The sequence below is a fragment of the Corylus avellana genome, chromosome ca7 (assembly GCF_901000735.1).
Source record: "Corylus avellana chromosome ca7, CavTom2PMs-1.0".
Lineage (NCBI taxonomy): Eukaryota > Viridiplantae > Streptophyta > Magnoliopsida > Fagales > Betulaceae > Corylus > Corylus avellana.
In genome coordinates, this window is record NC_081547.1 from 3,240,364 (window position 1) to 3,260,895 (window position 20,532).

General features: G+C 37.2%; 3 protein-coding genes across 9 annotated transcripts; 2 read left to right on the top strand and 1 right to left on the bottom strand.

The window, feature by feature from the left end:
- The first annotated feature begins 3,902 nt into the window (after positions 1 to 3,902).
- On the top strand, positions 3,903 to 10,598 carry LOC132186387 (filament-like plant protein 7). Of its 5 annotated transcripts, none has more exons than XM_059600338.1 (6): positions 3,903 to 3,998; positions 5,133 to 5,280; positions 6,487 to 6,631; positions 6,835 to 9,340; positions 9,442 to 9,502; positions 9,857 to 10,598. In XM_059600338.1, the coding sequence occupies exons 2-6, from the start codon at positions 5,182 to 5,184 to the stop codon at positions 10,355 to 10,357; spliced, it is 3,312 nt and encodes a 1,103-aa protein (XP_059456321.1). In that variant the 5' UTR covers positions 3,903 to 3,998; positions 5,133 to 5,181; the 3' UTR covers positions 10,358 to 10,598. The 5 variants fall into 5 exon arrangements, with proteins under 5 accessions (XP_059456321.1, XP_059456319.1, XP_059456318.1 ...); XM_059600336.1 differs by lacking the exon at positions 3,903 to 3,998 and adding an exon at positions 4,086 to 4,435; XM_059600335.1 differs by lacking the exon at positions 3,903 to 3,998 and adding an exon at positions 4,086 to 4,406.
- An 830-nt stretch (positions 10,599 to 11,428) lies between these two features.
- LOC132186389 (protein IN CHLOROPLAST ATPASE BIOGENESIS, chloroplastic-like) lies at positions 11,429 to 14,893 on the bottom strand. Of its 3 annotated transcripts, none has more exons than XM_059600341.1 (11): positions 14,729 to 14,892; positions 14,575 to 14,658; positions 13,255 to 13,329; positions 13,124 to 13,166; positions 12,984 to 13,041; positions 12,723 to 12,890; positions 12,527 to 12,589; positions 12,357 to 12,440; positions 12,152 to 12,259; positions 11,924 to 12,034; positions 11,429 to 11,781 (listed from the first exon to the last, which is right to left on the bottom strand). In XM_059600341.1, the coding sequence occupies exons 1-11, from the start codon at positions 14,841 to 14,843 to the stop codon at positions 11,641 to 11,643; spliced, it is 1,050 nt and encodes a 349-aa protein (XP_059456324.1). In that variant the 5' UTR covers positions 14,844 to 14,892; the 3' UTR covers positions 11,429 to 11,640. The 3 variants fall into 3 exon arrangements, with proteins under 3 accessions (XP_059456324.1, XP_059456325.1, XP_059456326.1); XM_059600342.1 differs by having other exon boundaries at positions 12,152 to 12,233; positions 12,346 to 12,440; positions 14,729 to 14,891; XM_059600343.1 differs by lacking the exon at positions 14,575 to 14,658 and having other exon boundaries at positions 14,729 to 14,893.
- A 3,146-nt stretch (positions 14,894 to 18,039) lies between these two features.
- LOC132187491 (uncharacterized acetyltransferase At3g50280-like) lies at positions 18,040 to 19,730 on the top strand. Its single transcript, XM_059601819.1, has one exon. The coding sequence runs from the start codon at positions 18,135 to 18,137 to the stop codon at positions 19,491 to 19,493; it is 1,359 nt and encodes a 452-aa protein (XP_059457802.1). The 5' UTR covers positions 18,040 to 18,134; the 3' UTR covers positions 19,494 to 19,730.
- Positions 19,731 to 20,532: the final 802 nt, after the last annotated feature.

A 20,532-nucleotide genomic window follows, 5' to 3' on the forward strand; every position in this document is an offset into this window, starting at 1 on the left:
AAAAGCGTAGCTGGGCTACCTCAATCACGTGATATACATATGCAATATATGCATACATGATACATACCTACATACATACGTATATATTTATTTCCATGAAAACTCCAAAATGAATTATAGCAATCAAAAGCATGAACTGAACAAATTAATAAACAATTACCAACTTAAAAAGAGAGAGAGACGCACACAATTTGTAAGCGATTATTGCAAAAGTTATTGCGAATATTGGCAATGAGACTAGAAAAACAAGAGTAAAGAGGAGAGGCAATGAGCGAAGAGCACATGTGAAAAGCTTACGTGAGGCTGTCTTTTAGGTTTCGAATTTTGACGCTTTGTTTTTGCCATTCCTCTCAATCCCAAATCGTTTCCCTTGTGATACTTCGCACTTCGCAGAGACTTAGGTTTCGTCCCGACAAAAAACACCGACAGTGACAGTATTTTTGGTTGCCTGGTTCTGGGTTCAAAGTTGTTGGTTTTGGGTTCAAAGTTTAAGCCCATATTTAGGCCCAAAGTCCAGCAGTTATAGGGCCGACAATGAGGCCCTATAGAATATTATTGATAAAGTCTCAGTGGAATTTTGGGCTGGCGAATGAGGCCCTAATTTTATGAAGGCTCCCAAAAAAAAAAAATGAAATAGTTTTTAAATATTTCATTGGCGAAGTTGTTAATGATAAGGAGGTTTGGCTTGAAGCAATTTGGGTTAATTATAGAGAGATCGACAAATTCCCTGCCATCAAATCCTTAATTGTCTAACAAATCATGATTGCAAATCAGTTTTGGGGTTCAAATCCAGTTGGTTAAACTGATTTGATGGATACTAATTAGTATCTTAAACGACACACTTAGGTTTTTGGTAGCAATTGTCGATAATACTGCTAAAGCATAAAATGAATGGCTTAAACTAAACTCAGGCCCACTCTCACCTGCACGCCAAAACAACAGGCCCACCTCTGCAGTTATTGCTCATTATGACCTGGGAGGGCAATGAGTTTGCAGGCGGCCACACAACTCTTGAAACCAAAGTAATTAAACGATGTGACGCACAAAAGATTGGATCGCTGCATGCTGCTTCCACCAGATGTGAAGGAGCAACAACTGCCATCTTCTCAGTTATTGCTTTATATTTAGCAACGTGGGCCTTCTGTGTTCCAAGTCTTTATGGCACTTTCCGTAAAGAAAGTTCTGTCTGGTGTGTAGTAATAAAGTCATGTTCGTTAACATTGCCATGCAAGTCGTGTAGAATCCAATGTAACCACAAGTAGGTTGCCTGTTTTCACCCCCCCAAAAAAAGTATCTAGGTTGTATTTGCCTTTTGGTTCATCAACTTCTGTTCACTCAATCAAGAGAGACTCTCTCGGTCCAGTTTTCTTTTTCAAGTAGGTTTTGACTTTTTTAAAAAGCTTAATTTGATAAAAAAGGTAAATCTAATTATTTAATAAATACTTTAACAATATTCGTCACTTGTAGGGAACATGACCCTCTCCAGTTCAAATAAACTGGAGAATATCCAGTTAGTTATAGTAGAAGAGTATTTTTGTCTTTTCATATTTTGATAGGACAAAAATACTACTTCACTATAACTAATTGAATATTCTCCAGTTCATTCGAACCGAAAAGGATCTTAATTCCACGTATGGGCTCAAACTCCCTTTTAATAGGTGAGATCCAACACGTGAAATATTTAACTAAAATGTGGGGTGAATTTGACGGAGTTATGGTTCGAACCCAAAACTTTTGGTTCTGATATCATATTAAATCACTAATATTTCTAAAAGTTTAAGATGATAGGAAAATGTGAGTCTAATCATTTAATAAATACTTTAACACTCTTTCTCACGTGTGGGCTCAAACTCCCTTTTAATATATGAGACCAAACACGTTGAATATTTAACTGAAATGAGAAGTGAATTTGACAGAGTTAAGGTTCCAACCTAGAATATTTGACTCTGATACCATATTAAATCACAAGTTATCCTAAAAGTTTAAATTGATAGAAAGAAGTGAATCTAATCATTTAATAAATACTTTAACATAGTCAGATACACAAGATTGCAGCCAATCCTAATCCATTAGTTTGAGGCTTTGAGTCCAACATTTCTCACAAACCCTACAATGGTTTGGTTCTAGTCCATGGATGGGGTACTGCCAAACAGCCCTTAAATTAACTTTTTTCAAAAAAAAATAATAATTAAGAATGGAATGGATGTATCACATCAACATCAACAAAAGGGAATAAGAAGTGTGATGTATAACATTATACATTGATTCTTGTTGTAGGTGCACTCAACAACCAAATGCACTGCCAAAAGAGAGGGACCATTGGCCTACTAAATTGTCGTGATCATGTGATTGGGACCAAATAAATTTGTCATATTCATATTTATTTTTGTTAAATTCAAATAAGGTGAGAGTTTGGACAGGTATAACCAGGTTGTAAGCCTAATAACTACAGGCTATAGAATATATATATATATGGATGATCTTGATCATCTTATCTTGTTCTACACGATTGAGACACAAAGCGTGCTTAGAGAGAAAAAGAACAAAGACAAGTAACAAAACTTTTTTATTATTATTATTATTTTACGAGAATAAAAAAAGAAAAAAGCAACAAGGTCAATGCTCCTTTTTATTTTCCTACATATGCTATATATTCCTTATTCCACTGTCTTTAAAAGTTCCCCTACTCCACCACTATGTACCACCACCAGATAAAAACGAATGAATGGATATGGTAGGACCTTCTTTTTTCCTTTTCTTTTTCTAAATAATTTTGTATGTTCTTAGCTAGTTGTTTTGAATGCTGCACTTTGAGCTATACAAAATTATTAATAATTTGAATAAACCAACTAAAAAGTCATGAACCGACTCCTCAGACCCCTTCCAGTGTTCCGACTTTGCTCGAAATAATAACTATCATTAATGGTGTCTTCATCCATTAGGATTATCAATCATATAACTCTTTTTCAAGTGTGTATCAATAATAAAAAATTAAAACAAATAAAAAATAAAAACAAAATGGAAAGTAAAATTACATAAGATTTGAAGCGAGAGATAAAGAAATGACATGATGATAGATAAAATGGATAAAGAAATGACAATGGCAAATAGCTAAATAGTAATTACTCAACTCATCCTAGCTAATCTCTTCCTATCAACAAAACATATATATATATAATGAGAGTACATACACACCGAAACTTTTTAGTTTCAAGCCTCTAATATTTATTACATCTCACTCCAAATCTTTGTCTGTTTCGACCTAGTCTACACCTTTTCATAAATTTCGTACTGTATAATTGTTTTTATCTATATCTAATATTCTATTGGTTTCAGCCTATTTCACCCAAAATCTTAATATAATTAAGATAGGAAGCAACTCTTGAGTTAGCTCTCATTTCCTCCCATTTGAGGCTTAGAGTTTATCATGTCAGCTATCTAAAATAGTAAAGAACAGTTTAGACTAATTACACTTAATCTCTCCGACCAATCACCCAGGTCTTTCTTCCTTTTCATTTACGCCCAACCCCAACCACCATAATCACCACCTTCACTAACACCGTTGCCAATGCTGACGTGATAAAATTTAAGTTACAAATTAAAAGAAATGAGAGCTAACTCAACTAGAAATAAGCCGAGCTACTCCCATTAAGATAACCCGTTAAGATTCGTTCAATTTTATTTTTTTTCGCAATTTTAAAGTTGAAGAACTAATTTTGTAAAATTAAAAATAAAAAAATAAAAAATAAAAAAACATTTCAAACTTATTTTGTTCTCATCAATGTGTATATACACGCTTGTAAAAATACATATCTTTTAAAATAATCTTGAAGAAAGAGCATTGATAGATGGATTAAGACATCCGAGCTTCCGGCCCATCGGGTCAAAGCGAAAGCAAAAGGGGAACCAAAACCACGCAAAACGCAGCGAATCACTGCGTCAGATCCCAGCCGACAGTTGCCCGAAATCTACATTTCCTCCGTACACTCGCTTTCTAAGTATAGTCTACACTCCCGCTTTTTACTTTTCCTATTTACCAAACACAGACACGCGCGCACGCTATAGTCATAGTTGTAGTTATAGAGTGCTCTGTTCTGGAAGCTCTTGTGGGTTCTGTTGGTTTTTTTTTTTTAATAATCTCATCCTCTTCTCCTCGAAGCCATCTCCCTGCAAGTGTGGGTGTCGGTGAGATCGGAAGCTACCATGCATTACTCAGTATGATATTTAATGATGTCTCTGGGTTCTCTTTGATTGTTGTTTGTAGCTCCATGGAATCGGGTTTCTTTGCATTGATGGCCTTGTTCTCTCGGCTCTGATAATCCATGCACCGTGAGACCCGGTGGGAGTGCCTTAATAGCCTTCAGATTTAGTGTCTTGTTGATGTTGACTTGGTGGGCATTGGCAATGTGAGATTTGTTGATTGTTGCACTGATCGGTTGGTGAATGTTTTTAGTGAAAGCCAGCTCACTTATACATGCATTGATGCAAATACTTAATTGTTTGAGTTTGTCTGGGATTTGGTGGCGTCTTTTTCTGTGAGGTTTTTTTTAAAAAAAAATAAAAATTTGTTCGTACCCATATTCGAATGAGCAAAATCTTCTGAACTCAATGCTTGATATGTGGCCTTTGAGAAGGCACAAGGTTGTGTAATCTGTAATATGTAGCTGTAAGAAGTAAAAGGGTCACGCTTAGAAAAAAAAAAATTAGAAGTGTCAAGCTGCTCGTGGTTAGATTTAGAAAAGGAAACTGTGTTTTGGGTATTTACTAGAGAAATAGAAGTACCTTCAGCTGCCCAAAATTTTGTTTTATATGGTGGGTGTAATAGCCTTTTGGGTGCTTTGAATTTTTCAAATGCATTAAACGGCTGTTTAGTGCATTGGCTAGTATGTTTGTGAAAATTGTTTCTTCCATTTGAGACTTTGGCCCTCTCGAAACATAGTTGCTAGTGGTAAACCTTAATGTTCTTTGGTTTTCACGAAAATTTGTTGCAAGAAAAGTCGTCATGACCGGATCTTTTTTTTTTTTCTTTTTAATTTTCTTGTTCCATAGATACATGAATAAATAATATAGTCAGCATCGGATGCTGATATGAAAGAACAATTATAAAATTTCTTCTTTCATTTTCGATGCAGATTCTTTGTATGAGATCCTTATAATATTCAAGCTGCACTAGGTAATACAATGGACCAAAAGACATGGCTTTGGAGGAAGAGATCTTCAGAGAAGGCCATTGTCACAACTGACAAAATAAACTCCCCTTTAAAAGGAAATGAAGAAGAGGTAATACAATGCTGTTTTGCTCGCTGATTATTTCTTTGCTGTTAATTCTACTGCAAAATTGAGTAGTTGATGTTCTTCATAATGCGTCATTGTTTAAGTTTATAGCAGAGTGAGTTCCACAACACCATACTCTCATCAAACCAATAGGTTCACTGCATTGACATGTTTACATATTAAGTCTGGTGCTTTAGCAATAAATGTTTAAGCTTCATTTTTTCCTCGTATATAATCAGGATATCCTCCCTGGACTATTTGTTGATCAAAGGTACTGTTGACTTCGTGAGGAATTTAGCAGTTGAAAGCTTAAATCCTCTTAGGCAACCTTGAATAAAAGGCTTCTTTCCTTAATATGCTGGATAATTGGTGAACAAATTTTTGAAATGAGATAAAATTATTAACGTTAGTTGGGTTTTGCTCACCCAGTCTACCAAAATAAAAGGTCATTTTATTAAGGGGCTGAACCTCATCTGTCAGATGATTGAATTTATAATCAATAATTAAATGAAAGCAAAGCAGTGTGCTGCTGTAACAATATGTCATGCATCACTTAGAGAGAGGGGAGGGAAGTTGTTGAACTCAACGGAATTGTTGGAATCAGATTTTGAAGGATTTGTTTCCATCAGAGGATATTGGATTGCTTCCCCCCCCAAAAAAAAAAGAAGGGTTTCTCATTGCTAATACCAAACATTTACTTTAGAAAGAATGGTTGAAATAGAGGTTTGTCAAAAATTTGGTATGCTATAAGGTGGAAGTAACCTCTTTGAATTATCAGAGTTCCATTTTCAGTTCAGCAACTGTCTTCAAGGAGAAACATTAGCATGATTCGAATCATCCATCTCCACAAAGTAATGCTTCAACTGGTTAAAATAATTAAAATTCTCAATAAAAAGATGACATCTGTTGGCGAAGTTTCGTATGAATACTAGATATGCTTTGCCTGTGTGGTTGCAAAGATGTCCAAGCTTTACCAGATTTTGCCTCTCGAGTCTCACAACCTAGCAACTATCATCAAGAAGTTGGTCCCTTGTCATTATGCGCAATGAACTTCAAAACTGATTTCCCAAGAGGCATTCCCTCTTGAGCAGCTTTCTGCTGCCTGTCCTTGGCTGCTGAATGTTTTCTGCATGGCTTTTTTTTCTTTGGAACTTTTTTATGTACTCTGAGGCAGTGGTAATACCCTTACTCTTTTTTTCTTTTTTTTTTTAGATTCAGAAACTTCTAACCGAGAAAGCTGAATTGGAGAAAGACCTGAGAATTTCAAATGATAAGCTTTCTTCAGCTCTCTCTGAGCGTGATGCTAAAGATGAACTTGTGAAGAAACAAGCAAAGATGGCGCAAGAAGCAACTGCAGGTAATATAATGTGCTTTTCCTGCCTTTCCAGGTTCCCCTGTACTTTGTTGTGAAGGCTTCTTTTGTTTAAAAAGTAAAATTTGAATGCATAAAAATAAAGGTTGTGGGTTGCAAATTACCAATCACATTTTGATGTGCACTTTGTGAAATTATGTCTTTGTTTGACAACATAGTAATCCCTTTTTTAAATGATTTTTACATAGGCTGGGAGAAGGCAGAAGCGGAAGCAGTGTCTCTAAAGCAAGAATTAGATGAAGCTTTGCAGCAGAGAGTAGCAGGTGAAGATAGAGTAGCTCATTTGGATGCAGCGCTCAAGGAATGTATGCAACAGCTACGTTTTGTTCGAGAAGACCAGGAGAAAAGAATTCATGATGCTGTGATGAAGACATCGAAGGAGTTCGAAAAATCCCAGATGGTTTTAGAGGAGAAGTTAACAGAGACCAGTAAGAGGCTTGCTAAACTAGGTGTTGAAAATTCTCAAATTAGCAATGCTCTCTTAGTGAAGGAAAAGTTGATAGAAGATGTCAATAAACAGTTGACTGAGATGGAGTCAAATTTCAGTGCACTAATGACTAGATTACAATCCACAGAGAAAGATAATGCTTCTTTGAAGTATGAGGTTCGAGTGCTTGAGAAGGAGCTTGAGATCCGAAATGAGGAGAGAGAATTTAATCGTCGAACAGCTGATGCATCACACAAGCAACACCTAGAGAGTGTGAAGAAAATTGCAAAGTTAGAATCAGAGTGTCAGAGGTTGCGTCTCCTGGTCAGGAAGCGATTGCCAGGTCCTGCTGCGGTGGCAAAAATGAAGAACGAAGTTGAAATGCTGGGGAGGGATTCAGTTGAAATGAGGAGGAGAAAGTTGAATGCAGATGCTTTCATGGTTGACTCTGCAGTCGATGACTCTCCTGAAGATCTCACTAAAAGGATTGGTAATCTGACTGAGGATTTATGTTCCATGGAAGAAGAAAACAAGAATCTCAGGGAAGCCCTTCATAAAAAGGCAAATGAACTACAATTTTCAAGGGAAATGTATACTCGCACAGCTTCCAGATTATCACAAGTTGAGTTGCAGCTTGATGAAGTGTCAAAAGGTCAGCGAATCGTAGAGCCAACAAGGAGAAGTTTTACGTCACATGATCTCTCTCTTGCATCGATGTCTGAAATTGGCAGTGATGATAAGGTTAGCTGTGCAGAATCATGGGCTTCTGCTTTGATTTCAGAACTGGAGCACTTTAGAAATGGAAAACAAAAGGCGTCACCATCATCTAAAACTGTTGGAACTTCAGACATTAATCTGATGGATGACTTTGTTGAAATGGAAAGATTAGCGTTAGGCTCTGTTAATAAACCATTTGGGAGTCCTCATGTTTCTTCAAATGAAACTATTGCAATTTCTCACCCTTTGGAAACTGAGTTAAACGGGAATCCCTCAGAGTTAACAGGTAGGGAGATTGTTCCAATGCCTGACTCTGAATCAGGCTTCAGTGCATCAAACCAAGAAATCAGGTCCAACAATGCATTAATGGGAAAAGTTCCTGGTTGGCTTCAGGATATACTGAAAGTGATCTTGGAGCAAAACTGTGTCAGGCAGAGAAACCCGGATGAAATACTTGAGGATATTAGAGCAGCTTTGGCATTTATACATAGTCCAAAACCCACTGAAGTTGTTGATGCAAGGGAAGGCTCAAACGATCCTGATGCATCAAATCCTCCACTTGCAAGTGGTCACATCTCATGGAAACAATCAAATAAATCTTTGGTGATGGATTCATCTGACCATGTAACTGATGCTGACATTTCGTTGGCAGAAAAGAGCAATCCACAGTTGCATTTGGAGCTTGGTAAGTCAATAGGCAAAATAATTGAGCTTATTGAAGGTATTAGTTTGCCATCTCTGGATGATGATAACCCTGAAACATTGTCCAGAAAGGATGGGAATATATTCACATGCAAGAATTCAGAAACACCTACAGGGTACATGGTTCGGGTTTTCCAGTGGAAAACTTCTGAACTCAGCGCTGTTTTACACCAGTTTGTTCATACTTGCTATGATCTGTTGAATGGAAAAACTAACATAGACAAATTTGCCCTAGAATTAACTACTGCTTTAGACTGGATTATGAACCATTGCTTTTCCCTACAAGATGTTTCAAACATGAGGGATGCAATTATGAAACATTTTGATTGGGATGAATCACGAAGTGAAAGTGAAGCAGAAGTTGGAATGATTAGTCATTTTTCTGAAGCAGGACGTGTTCCAAGAGAACGGTTAGCATATTTGCCCATGACTGCTGCTTCCAATGGCAATCATCTTCAAATTGAAGAACTTCAGTCTACTGATAGGAATCTGAGGGATGAATTGAAGAATTTGGAATCTTCAAAGAAAGACTTGGAAAGAAGGCTTCAGTCAGCTACTGATAAGAGTGAGTCCCTGATGAATAATCTCCTCGAATCAGAAAAAGCAATTGCGAGCTTGCAGAGAGAGTTGAAAACTCTTAAAGAATCGAAAGGAATGATCGAGGATCAAACCGAAAGTTGCAAGTTGATGAATGAAGAAGATCTTGATAGACAGCTTACAGTGGCTAGATTGGAATTACATGAGGCTCAGCAGAAGTTTTCATCACTAGAAGCAGAGCTGGATGATAAAAATAACTGTTACGAAGAATTAGAGGCCACTTGTCTTGAACTGCAGCTCCAGCTTGAAAGGTACTGATAATTTTTCTTTTTATGATTTTGCTTCCGTGAATATGATGATTACTTATGATATCTGAATTGTTGAGGTGTCTCTTGTATCCGATATATTTCAGCATTACAAAGAAGGAAAGCCCAAACAATGACCTCAATCAGGAAGAAAAGCAACTTCGGACTGTAAGTTCATATTGTCTTACTGGATGAACCTTAGCTGTGGAGAAATACTCTCCTTTTTTTTTTTTTTTTGTTGCTGTTTTACTATCTGGTAAATTTGATGATAACTCAAGCTGCCTCACTTTAAATGTAAACTCTTTAAAAAGTTCATATATAAATTTCACTAACGTTGGCAATGTAGAAAAGGTATTTGACTATTTAATTTTTTTTTTTGTTGCACACAGAGAATATATATTAGTATTGTAAAGTATTGAATGTCACTATTTCCAATGTTATTGTAATTTTCTTACTGGTGCTTAAGTTATATTGTACACATATTACTCGGAATTGAGTGAAGCGCTGTTGATCAATCTGCAGGATTGGGAGATTACAGCTGCTTCAGAAAAGTTGGCGGAGTGCCAGGAGACTATCCTGAACCTTGGAAAGCAGTTGAAGGCATTGGCTGCTCCAAGGGAAGCAGCCCTTTTTGACAAGGTCATCGCTACCCCCACTGACATAGTTACCACCACCACCAGCATCACAGCCACAACCCCGCCCAAGGACAAGATCATGAACCAGCGCTCCTCTCTACTTGATCAAATGCTAGCAGAGGATGATTCTGCAGCTAAGTATCTTAAATTTCGTAAGACCAAAGAAACTGATGGCAAATCCACTAGAAAAGATAATGGAGCATTCCAACAACCTCTAGAAAAAATTATTGTTTTAAATGGGGTTAAACACGAGGATGACGATGCTACAGCCGGTTCGTTGGCTATTGTGCCTAGCAAGAAGCGGGGAGGAGCGAGTTTGTGGAGAAAGCTTATGTGGAGAAAGAAGAAAGGAAATATCAAGAAACCCCCTCTTCCATTTCGCCCATGACAAACATCGTAGAGTAATAAAGAACTGATGGCAATCTTGGTGCTCAGGATTCCATTTTTTTATCATACTTGTTTGGTTTGTTGTAGAGGAGGTCTTGGATTTTTATCAGTCGTATGAGAAAGACAGTGAGAAAGAGAATTTTACATGTTGTGTGTATTACTGCTGTATATAAAACTGATGCCGGGACAATTATAGTGTACAACGTATGAAGAATGTCCCTAAGACGATGAAATTTACTTGAGCAATGTCTAATAGTTGTATTAGCAATTGCAAATGAACCTTCTTGGTTTTCCAAAACAGCGGGCCATGCATGTGAACACGAGGGAGGTGCTTAAGCGGTTAGCGTTGTTACGCATTTATGCGTAAGGTAACGCCAACCATTTTTGACATGACTTGCAAATTTAACATAAATTTAATACAAAATTAACAGGTTAAGGTTAATTAAATAGATTGAATTATGATTGACCTATATAATCTTATATTTATACCTCGACATGATTCAAACTTAAAATACAACATTTAAGGCAAACAATTTTTAATACGACCTGCAAATCCATTACAAACCCAATATAAAATTAACAGATTAAGGTTGAAGGGTCTAATTTGTTTAATTAAATTGGTCTAGTTAAAATTAATCTATATAATCTTATATCCATGTTTTAAACCCGAGCCAAATCCAACATGCAAATACGAATTGCCCCATTGGACAAAACAAGTACAGCTCTCTCTATCCTAATTTTGATTCCCTGTTTTGAATACAAGATAACAAAAACCATTATGCCAACTCTAAAACCCAATGAAAACGAGTCGAAGCCTTTATTTTGGGTTGGGTTGGGTTGGGTACCTCTCTCCTTGGCGGTTGGATTGACATTCTAACACAGACATCACAGGATACAATTGGGAATATGAGTGTAAAGATATCTTCTCAGCATTACATGCATTTTGGCATGAGGAAAATATTCCTTATCCCGTATGGAGAAAAGAAAGCCAAATCCAAGAGTTCTCTGACAAGGTAAATCCAATATTTGATGACTTTTGTAATCCAATACTTTTCAATATTTACCTCCGATGTATCACCCAATTCTTTCAGTTTTACTATTCTTTATAGAGATGAAAGTCCAGAATTCCAAAACATTTCTAATATTCTGATTCCCTTTTGCATTCAGAAGCAAAAATGACATCCAAAATTTTAACCATACATGGGTATATTAGATTGCTTGCAGAAAGAGGACTAAAATAAATAAAAAGAAACAGATGGACACAAAGTCCCTCTTTGTTCATACTCAATCTCTGTATAGTATGAATCTCGCAACATCAGGGAGTCCAGCTTCTCTGTAACATTCAGAAATCCGCTCAACGGAGTCATCCCAAGTCCCTTCAACAGAGGACAAATCCAACAAAAAGGCAGCTTCGTCCAATGCAACCTGCACATTTGAATTAAAGAGGTCGATCAACAGATGAGGATAAACATCGCTTCCATTATGATTTTCGTTTGAGATGAATTTTCATATTGAAGTTCAAGACATGGTTACTGAGGTAACAAATACTGAGCTATAATTATAGTACCTGAGCAGGTGCCTTTCCCTTCTTAAGATCTTCTTGCTTTCCCTCTTCTGTCACCTTCTCCTTGATGTACTCAATCTGCTCATCCTCCCATTCTGCTATTTCAGCAACCTCCTGGATAGAAACTGATCAGACCCATATAATACCAGAAAAGGAGAGGAAAAAGAAGGAAGATAATAAGAGAGAGCTTACAAAGGCAATGCATGATATTTCATGTAAAGGGTCCCATACCTGGTATTTACAGCCCAAAGTCCACCATGGTGATTTTAAAGCTCCCCGGGCAGCATCTTTAGATTCAAGCTTGCGACCAACCCTTTGAAATACCCCACAAAAAATTTCCTTTAAGGATGAGGATAAAAACTAAGCATGTTGGTAAAAAAATAAGAACAATCACAAGTAGAAGGTAATTAGAGATTTCTAGGAACCTCAGCAAAACCTCTGCATTGAACACGAATGGCCGAGCAAATCCTGGAAAATGCTCCTTCTTGGTATAAAACTCTCCGGTCACCAAAGCTGAAACCTTTCACGAAGCACATATTATACACTTTACGTTCACTAACCAAATACTGGTTGTTAAAAACGATATCACCAAACCAGTTGTCTTACATGGTCCCCTTCCTCAAAATGGCGCATCACTTTACGCTCTAAGATATCTGGAAATAAACCAACCTGAAAATGAACCATTTCTTATAAAAAAATAGTTATCCAGATTTGAGATCTGGAAATAAATTAACTTTACAAAAAGTATATGTACCATATTCATCATAATGGTCAATTACAAATTTAGAGATCCCTTTTGTACCTTTTTTAAGAGGTAGACATCTAGATTTGAGATCTGAGACTTGGAATAGTCACCCTTTCTGTAAAGTTTCTCCCCAGCATCAGCTGAAGCATGAAATAGCTCGTCATTGCTTTCTGGGGAGTTGTTGGCATCTTCTTCAACCAAGAGTCTGTGAATAAATTGGTCCACCTGTATGCAGAAGAGAGGCAAAACCAAAATGCATTTATAGTGAATTCTAGCCATGCTTCAACACACACACAACACTATTCATGCTTCACTAACATTCTTGGCTAAAAGCCACACTCCATGCTTTCTGACTTCTACCACTGGCATCTCCATGCTGTAGGTATTGAAGAAGAATAATCAAGCTAAATAAAAGTAACCATAAAAAAAGCCAGTGAAAAGTATACAAATTAATGTACCCAGGTGGAGCTGTAGGCCATCTCAGTAGTGCAGTTACAGCACCTGTTAACAAGGCAATCATATAACAGCTTCAACTCAAATATTTCTCAGGAATATCCAGTGCCAAACATATGCAATGCCTTAGTTATACCTGAGCTTTTTTTTGTCAGTGGAATGGCAAGGGGTATTAACCCCTGCTTGGCCCCAGGAGACAAAATGGATTCACCTATAACAGAAAAATAAATATGAGAGATAATGTTAGGATTCTAATAGTAATGAGAAAACTAACAAGAAGCATTTACTATATATACAAGTATAGAACTCATGGGGTAAATGTTGGTCCACAAATGGAACTTCTGCACTGTGGAAAAGAATATATCTATGTCCACCCCCAATTTATTGGCTCCCTGGATGCTAGGACTATTGAAAGCTGAGGTTCATGACTAGAATATGAAGGAAATACCAGTAACCAGAACTAGACAGTGAAAACTCCAAGACAACAAAAGCCTCTTGTTGCATGGTTGTTAAGACAAGCAAAAGCAGCAACAAGCAACGGCCGAGCACAATAATATCAATGACTACATATAATATCAATTAGGCTTATACGGTTGGGTGATTGGACGCATCTTTCCTGGCTTGTTTGGTTTAGGAATAAATGATTGATACATCGGGAAGAAATGAAACAGACATCCATTTTCTTGCTGGTCCTCAATGTTTAGGCTTCCCAAAGGAGTGGTTAAGCAAGTATTACTCCATGGAATGCACAGAGAGAAGGAAAACAAAATGGAATCAGACGAAATTTCAGAACCTATCTTGGTATAAGTAACTCTTTCTTGTAAAGAACCCATTTGGTACTAAGAGTGAGTTGTTGTAAGGCAGATACTTTGGATCCTGCTTGGACGAAATGGAAGCTAAATATCAAGCATTGCTTTCTAAAATCAGCAATCCAATCCTTAGAATATTTCCTTCTGTTGAGCTTGCTGATCACAGACTACAAAAATGAAGGACCTATACGGCACATTCAATCATAAGCATAATTTCTCATTGAGAGACAATGTACTTACAAGATCCTTAATTAAGTACTTTATTTTGACACACGAAACACATTGGTAAACATAAATTCTGAGACTGCATTTTATTTTTACAAGTATAAATTCTACGACACATTAATAATGTTGGGAAAATAAACACCTGGGGAGTCTTCAATTCCATCACAGACGAGACTCCCAACACATAATATGTCACATTCAATGAGATATACATTACCATTGAAGGAAACAACTGACATAAAACAAGATATCCAAGAAACCAAAATGTTAGCAACTTCTGGGAAATCTAGGAACCAAAAAATTGATCGTATTCAATGGACAAACATCAAACATGCATAATCTATTTTTTCAATAAAATTTGCTCAACTACCCAAAAAAGAAAAAAAAGGTTTAAGAGGTTGAGCAATTGACGACCCACCCACCTCTAGTCTTGAGCATTCTCATCAACTGACCCAAATGCTCAGGAGGCTGAGCCGACGCCACATCCTTTATGAAAGTCATATGGTCTGCATTTCAACAATGCCAACTATCAAAGCAAGCACTTCGAAAAAACCAAGAGAGTTTTGATAGTGTTACCCGGAGTTGCAGAGTAAGCGCAGCAGCGAAGACGCGCTCTACCATTGCCGAGAAGCAGAGTGGGCAGAGCGGCGCCAGGTGGACCACCGTACACCACTCCGCCGCCAACCTTCATGCTTTCAGCCACACGATTTCTTATGGTGCTTACTGCCTTCAGCTTCGTCCTTCTTTATCTTCTATTTAATTTGTTTTTTGTCTCGATGGGCTAAAGATATTTAACCCAAGTGCATAGATTGGACAAGTTAGCCCAATTATTATTATTATTTTTTTTTTCTCACCGGAATTTGTAAATGAGTACGTAGAAGTAAAGATTTCTTGGATATGTTTGGCTTTGTTATTTGGAAATGGTCATTTCCATTTCATTTGAAAGGGAGAGTATTCATCTAGTGTATTAAGGAGGGTAATATTATTTTTTTTTTTAAAGGACAAATTTTTGGGACAAATTTATTCTCCTAAATGCACTAAATGGATACTCCCCATTTCAAATGAAATGGAGAAGATCATTTTCCTTGTTATTTAGAAGCTAACAATGTGTGCCCTTATATTGCAATAGACAATCTCCACATATGCCTGATTGGTATTAACCTCCTTGGATTCTCATTGATGCCCTGGTGGAGTTGGGTCAAGCTATGGAAATGGAATGGAGAAGATCATTTTCCTTGTTATTTAGACGCTAACAACGTGTGCCCTTATGTTGCAATAGACAATCTCCACATATGCCTGATTGGTATTAACCACCTTAGATTTTCATTGATGCCCTGGTGGGGTTGGGTCAGGCTATGGCTTAGTAGGACTTGAAGGAGCGCTTGCGATTTCCACTGTCTAGGCCCCTTCTGTGCGGCTCCCAGCGGGTAAATGCTACTATAATCATGCCAAGATAGAATAGCCACAATTAGTCTCTTCGGCCTACCATTTTGCTCAAAAAAAAAAAAAGAAAAAAAAAAAAAGAACAATATTACTCATCATTTTAAATTAAATGGATACTCTACATTTCAGAAACATTTGCGAAGGATGATCTCTTGAAGATGAGTATCCAAACACAACTTTTTTTTTTTTTTAATATAAAATTTGCTAACATAAAGGCATAGGTTGTTAGCATATGAAGTGGTATAAATAACAAAGCCAAACACGTCCAATAAATCTTTACTATGTGAGGGCTGCTAGGCATGCCAACACTTTTTTTCAAATTTCTTTCCTAAATAATTTGGATCTCACATTTATTTAAAGAAAATATATATATATATATATATTGAATTGACAAGATTATTTGAAAAAAAAAATTGAAAAAAAGTATTAGAATGTATAATATTATACAAAGTTAAATAGTATAATTTATAATATTAACCTTTATTTTACACTAAAATACTAAATAGATATTTTTCATTACAAATGTTCCGGTAAAATAGGGGATCCGATTTTCCATAACCAAAACTTCAATTCTTTGTTTGCGTAATCAAGCATCCAATTCCTTTGCCATCATTGTGTCCCATTGCGTATTCAAGCCGAAAGGTCCAGAGTGACAGAAGGTGACTCTTAATAATTAACAATTTTAATTTAATTAAACAAGTTAAATCTCTCCATCATTATTCATTAATTTTGTGTTAACTTCACGAATTTTCATTATTGACCCTAACACTTCAAGCCCTCATTGGTAGCAGAAAGCAGCTTCTTACGGTCCTACTCTTTCAACTGTCCAACCACTTTTTGTTAGTATTATATATATGTTCAATGGATCTGAACTTCATCTTCTAACTCTGCAAGTCTCAAAATCCCATGGTTTTAAGGTATTTTTCTCTACAGATAACTTTCCTTCTGCAAAACCCATCTGGCATTGGTGTTGTGGATTGTTCAAACTTCACTGGGTCTAAAGCAGAATGAAGCTTTAATTTAATGCGTTTTTTATTTTTAAATTCAGCAATCCAAAGCAATGCTATGAGCATTTAGCATTAATTGTTTCGGTCGGTATTTCCTCAATATATATATATATATATATATATATATATATATGAGGGTGAAAAAATGGCTAGATGGCGAAAGGGGTGACGAATTTTTTTAAAATTTTTTATAAAAAATTAAAAATTAGGGATAATATGGGAATTTTAAAATAAAATTGGTCGAATTGCAAAAATTTAGAAGTTTGGAAGGTGCATTGCAAAATTGAAACATTAGAGGTTGAATTGAAAATCACCCCAAACTTTAGGGGGTAAAGTGTACTTTTCAAAAAAAAAAAAAAATGCAAGTCCTTTCGGAATGATTTCATAGTTAGAACATTTTTTCAAATAGCTATTTTGTCAAACTTATGTTACCTACGACTACATGGATCTTATATTACGAAATCGATCCTATGAGGATTAACTTAATTAAATCAAAGTCTAGAAATATTACTTAACGCATTCAATAAAATAATTGTTGATTTTATGATTTAAAAAAAAAAAACTGAAAAAAATATTAAAATTTGGATATTAGAAATACTAAGGCTTAGAGTTCACCATAATCTCATCATAAATCCATGTTTTTAGTGCATTCTCATGGACATCCAAATTTTGTATTTTTGCATATTTTTTACAAATCTATGTTCTTCGTTAGACACAAAGATTGATGTTTTCTTAGATTGAATCCATAAATATTCTTTCATTGTTTCGGCATAGAAAAACCACTCACTCTATTTCATTGAAATACCTGTTGATGATCAAACACAGGCATTTATTGGGATATTCAAATCAGTAAAAAACCAATCTATGTTCAAGATCAATACAAATCAAGTTGATAACTTTAATGGCTACTCCATCGATTTATAATTGAGTAAAAACCATAACTTTAACAGCTACTCCATGGCCACTTTTGCCCAACATTTTTTTACGTGATACAGAGCTCTGATCATTTCACATTCACCGAAAGAGATTTAATTATACATACCGTCTCAACAAGGTTTCTTTCCAAAATATTCTCTTTTAACTTCTTTTTATAAAAATAAAATAAAAATCACGGCTCTTTTTCTTTTCGTCTTACGAGGCATTTGCCTCTTTGTACTTTTCTTATCTTGCACGTGGATTCGCATATATACGAACGAGTAATGACATACTGCACGCCCGGCGTGCATCACTGGGGTGCATCAACAGTGATGCACGCCGGGCATAAATTTTTCTTTTTTATTTAAAAAAAATTAAATAATAATTAAAAAAAATTTTATGTCCGGCGTGCAGTATATCACTGCCCCGAACGATTAGGACGACTCCAAAGTCCTCATCAATTTAGTGCGCAGCAGGATTATTCCGGATACGTCGTGTCGTTAGGAAAACGACAACGTGACAGCCCCAAGAAAATCCTGATAATAGTGCAGCTGTGCAGGCCACAGTAGTCTTGAATGGTTTAATTTGCTCCATCGTCTTGTAGAAAGCAAATTAAGATGGCAAACATTCGCTTCTTATCCACCACCACCGTCCGGCCGACAGCGAGTCATCCCAGCGAGTCAACCCGGAGGGTTGAGCTGACTCCATGGGATCTTCAACTCCTCACACTCGATCAAATCCAAAAGGGTCTCCTCTTCCTCAAACCTACACCCTCCCAAGAAAATAAACTAAAAGGCAGTGTTATTGATCAACTAAAGACCTCTCTGTCTCGCACGTTGGATATTTTCTATCCTCTCGCCGGCCGCCTAGTCATGGTTGAAAACGATGATGACAAGACCACCTCTTTCTTTGTCGACTGCAATAACCTTAACCTTGGAGGAGCAGAGTTTGTTCATGCGGTGGCAGATGGCGTCACCGTGGCCGATATCCTTGAGCCCCTCTACGTTCCCGATATTGTCAACTCCTTCTTTCTGATGAACAGGGTATTGAACTGCGAAGGTGTTTCCAAGCCATTGCTGGCGGTGCAAGTGACTGAGCTCGTTGATGGCATCTTCATCGGTTGCACTTTAAACCACAGCGTTGCGGACGGCACCACCTTCTGGCGTTTCTTCAATACTTGGTCTGGGATCTCTACGGGTTCTTCTGATCCCACCTCACAATCTCCTCCGATCTTCGGGTCGGGTTTTCTTGATGGTATTATGAATCTCCCCATTCGAATTCCTTTCCAATTCCAGCGCAATGAGAGTTCCAACACTAGTCCACCCCTAAAACAGAGAGTTTTTCATTTTTCGAAGGAGAAAATCCAACAACTTAAAGCAAAAGCAAATGCTGAAATGAGCACTAACAAGATCTCGTCCCTTCAAGCGGTTCTGGCTCATCTTTGGCGATCTGTGGTTCGCAGCCGGCGTCTCAATGCTGATGAAGAGACTTGTTACGGCGTACTCGTGGGAATGAGGCAAAGATTACAACCACCATTGCCGGAGGAGTATCTAGGAAACGCGATTCTATTCGGGAACGTAACGGCCACTGCAGGGGATCTTCTTGAACACGGACTAGGCTGGGCGGCTTCGCAGATAAACGAGATGATTGCTTCTCAAAACGTAGAAGAAATAAAAAAGTATGTGGCGGATTGGATAAAAACTCCTAAGTTTCTAACAATCAGTGACCTGCTAATTAGTAAGAAATTGGCCACAGGAAGCTCGCCGAGGTTCAATGTGTACGGCAATGACTTCGGTTGGGGAAGACCCCTTGCGGTGCGGAGTGGTGTTGGGAACAAATATGACGGGAAGTTAACCGTGTTTCCCGGGCCAGAAGAAGGAAGTATTGATTTTGAAGCTTGCCTCTCGCCTGAGACGTTGCTGGCTATGGCGGACGATGCAGAGTTCAACGAGGCATTAGTCTCACAAGTCATGTGACGGAGTTATCCCAGTCGGATTAATTTACTTTTCTGAGTTTCCTCAAATGTTTGATCTAAAGTTCTCTGCATTTATGCTTTTGTTTTCTGCATGCAAGTTTCACTTTCAGAATGATTTCATAGTTGGAACATTTGTTCAACCAGCTATTTTGTCAAACTTATGTATTCTTCTCCTTGTTTGTGAAGAGAGAAAAAATAACGCAGGAGTATTTCATTTATAGTCTATACAGATTATGATCCTCTGTTTCAATGTTAAGGTAATCCTTTGGTAAAAATATCAGTCAATTAGTCCATTAAGCTATTTGGCTTTTAGTTGTTGGCATTCACATCAATCAACAAAATCACTTTCTAATTAGTTTGGCTAACTCTGCAGGGAAAAAAAAAAAAAAATCAAAAAATAGTTCCTTTACATGATCTGGCTCTCCAATTTGGAGTGGCCAACAATAATCAACAGCTTTCTTGGCCACTGTTTCAATGAGAACTGTTGTTGACGCTTGTGACAACATATTCTATTTAAGACGTTTATTTTGACTTCTTAAAAAATCACCTTTTTTAGAGGCAGGCTTTGAAATGGGAGGATCCAGAAAATGGCCCTAGCCCTAAGAAATATGTTAGGGCGATCATGCTGTCCCACTTCAAAAATATTAATATTTTATTATTCAACGTTTTAAAAATAAATAAAAACTAAAATAATATAAATTTTTTTAGTTTTTTGATATGGCCTTTCGGGGTGGCCGAAGCCACCCTCAGGCCAAGTGGTGGCCTGCTTCGGCCACCCCAAACCACTAGTTTTGGGAAAGAAAAAAATAAATAAATAATGAGTTTTGTGGGTTTAGCCCTTGGGAGTGGTTCGGCCACACCCAAGGGCCATGGGGGTAGCCAAAATCACCCACAAAAGCCGGTTAAGGGTAGCCGAAGCCACCTCTATGGCCCTTTGGGGGTGGTTCGGCCACCCCTAAGGGCCAAACCCACCAAACCCGTTATTTGTTTTTGTTTTTTTGGCTATTGGGGGTGGCTGATCCACCCCCAAGGGCCATCAT

Coding starts and splice junctions, on each gene's coding strand:
- LOC132186389 (XM_059600341.1), bottom strand. CDS start 14,843: ATGAAGGTTGGCGGCGGAGTGGTGTACGGTGGTCCACCTGGCGCCGCT. Junction 13,167..13,254: donor ACTGACAAAAAAAAGCTCAG/GTATAACTAAGG, acceptor CCTTGTTAACAG/GTGCTGTAACTGCACTACTG. Junction 12,891..12,983: donor TGTGGCTTTTAGCCAAGAAT/GTTAGTGAAGCA, acceptor TTCTGCATACAG/GTGGACCAATTTATTCACAG.
- LOC132187491 (XM_059601819.1), top strand. CDS start 18,135: ATGGCAAACATTCGCTTCTTATCCACCACCACCGTCCGGCCGACAGCG.
- LOC132186387 (XM_059600338.1), top strand. CDS start 5,182: ATGGACCAAAAGACATGGCTTTGGAGGAAGAGATCTTCAGAGAAGGCC. Junction 5,281..6,486: donor TAAAAGGAAATGAAGAAGAG/GTAATACAATGC, acceptor TTTTTTTTTTAG/ATTCAGAAACTTCTAACCGA. Junction 9,341..9,441: donor CTGCAGCTCCAGCTTGAAAG/GTACTGATAATT, acceptor GATATATTTCAG/CATTACAAAGAAGGAAAGCC.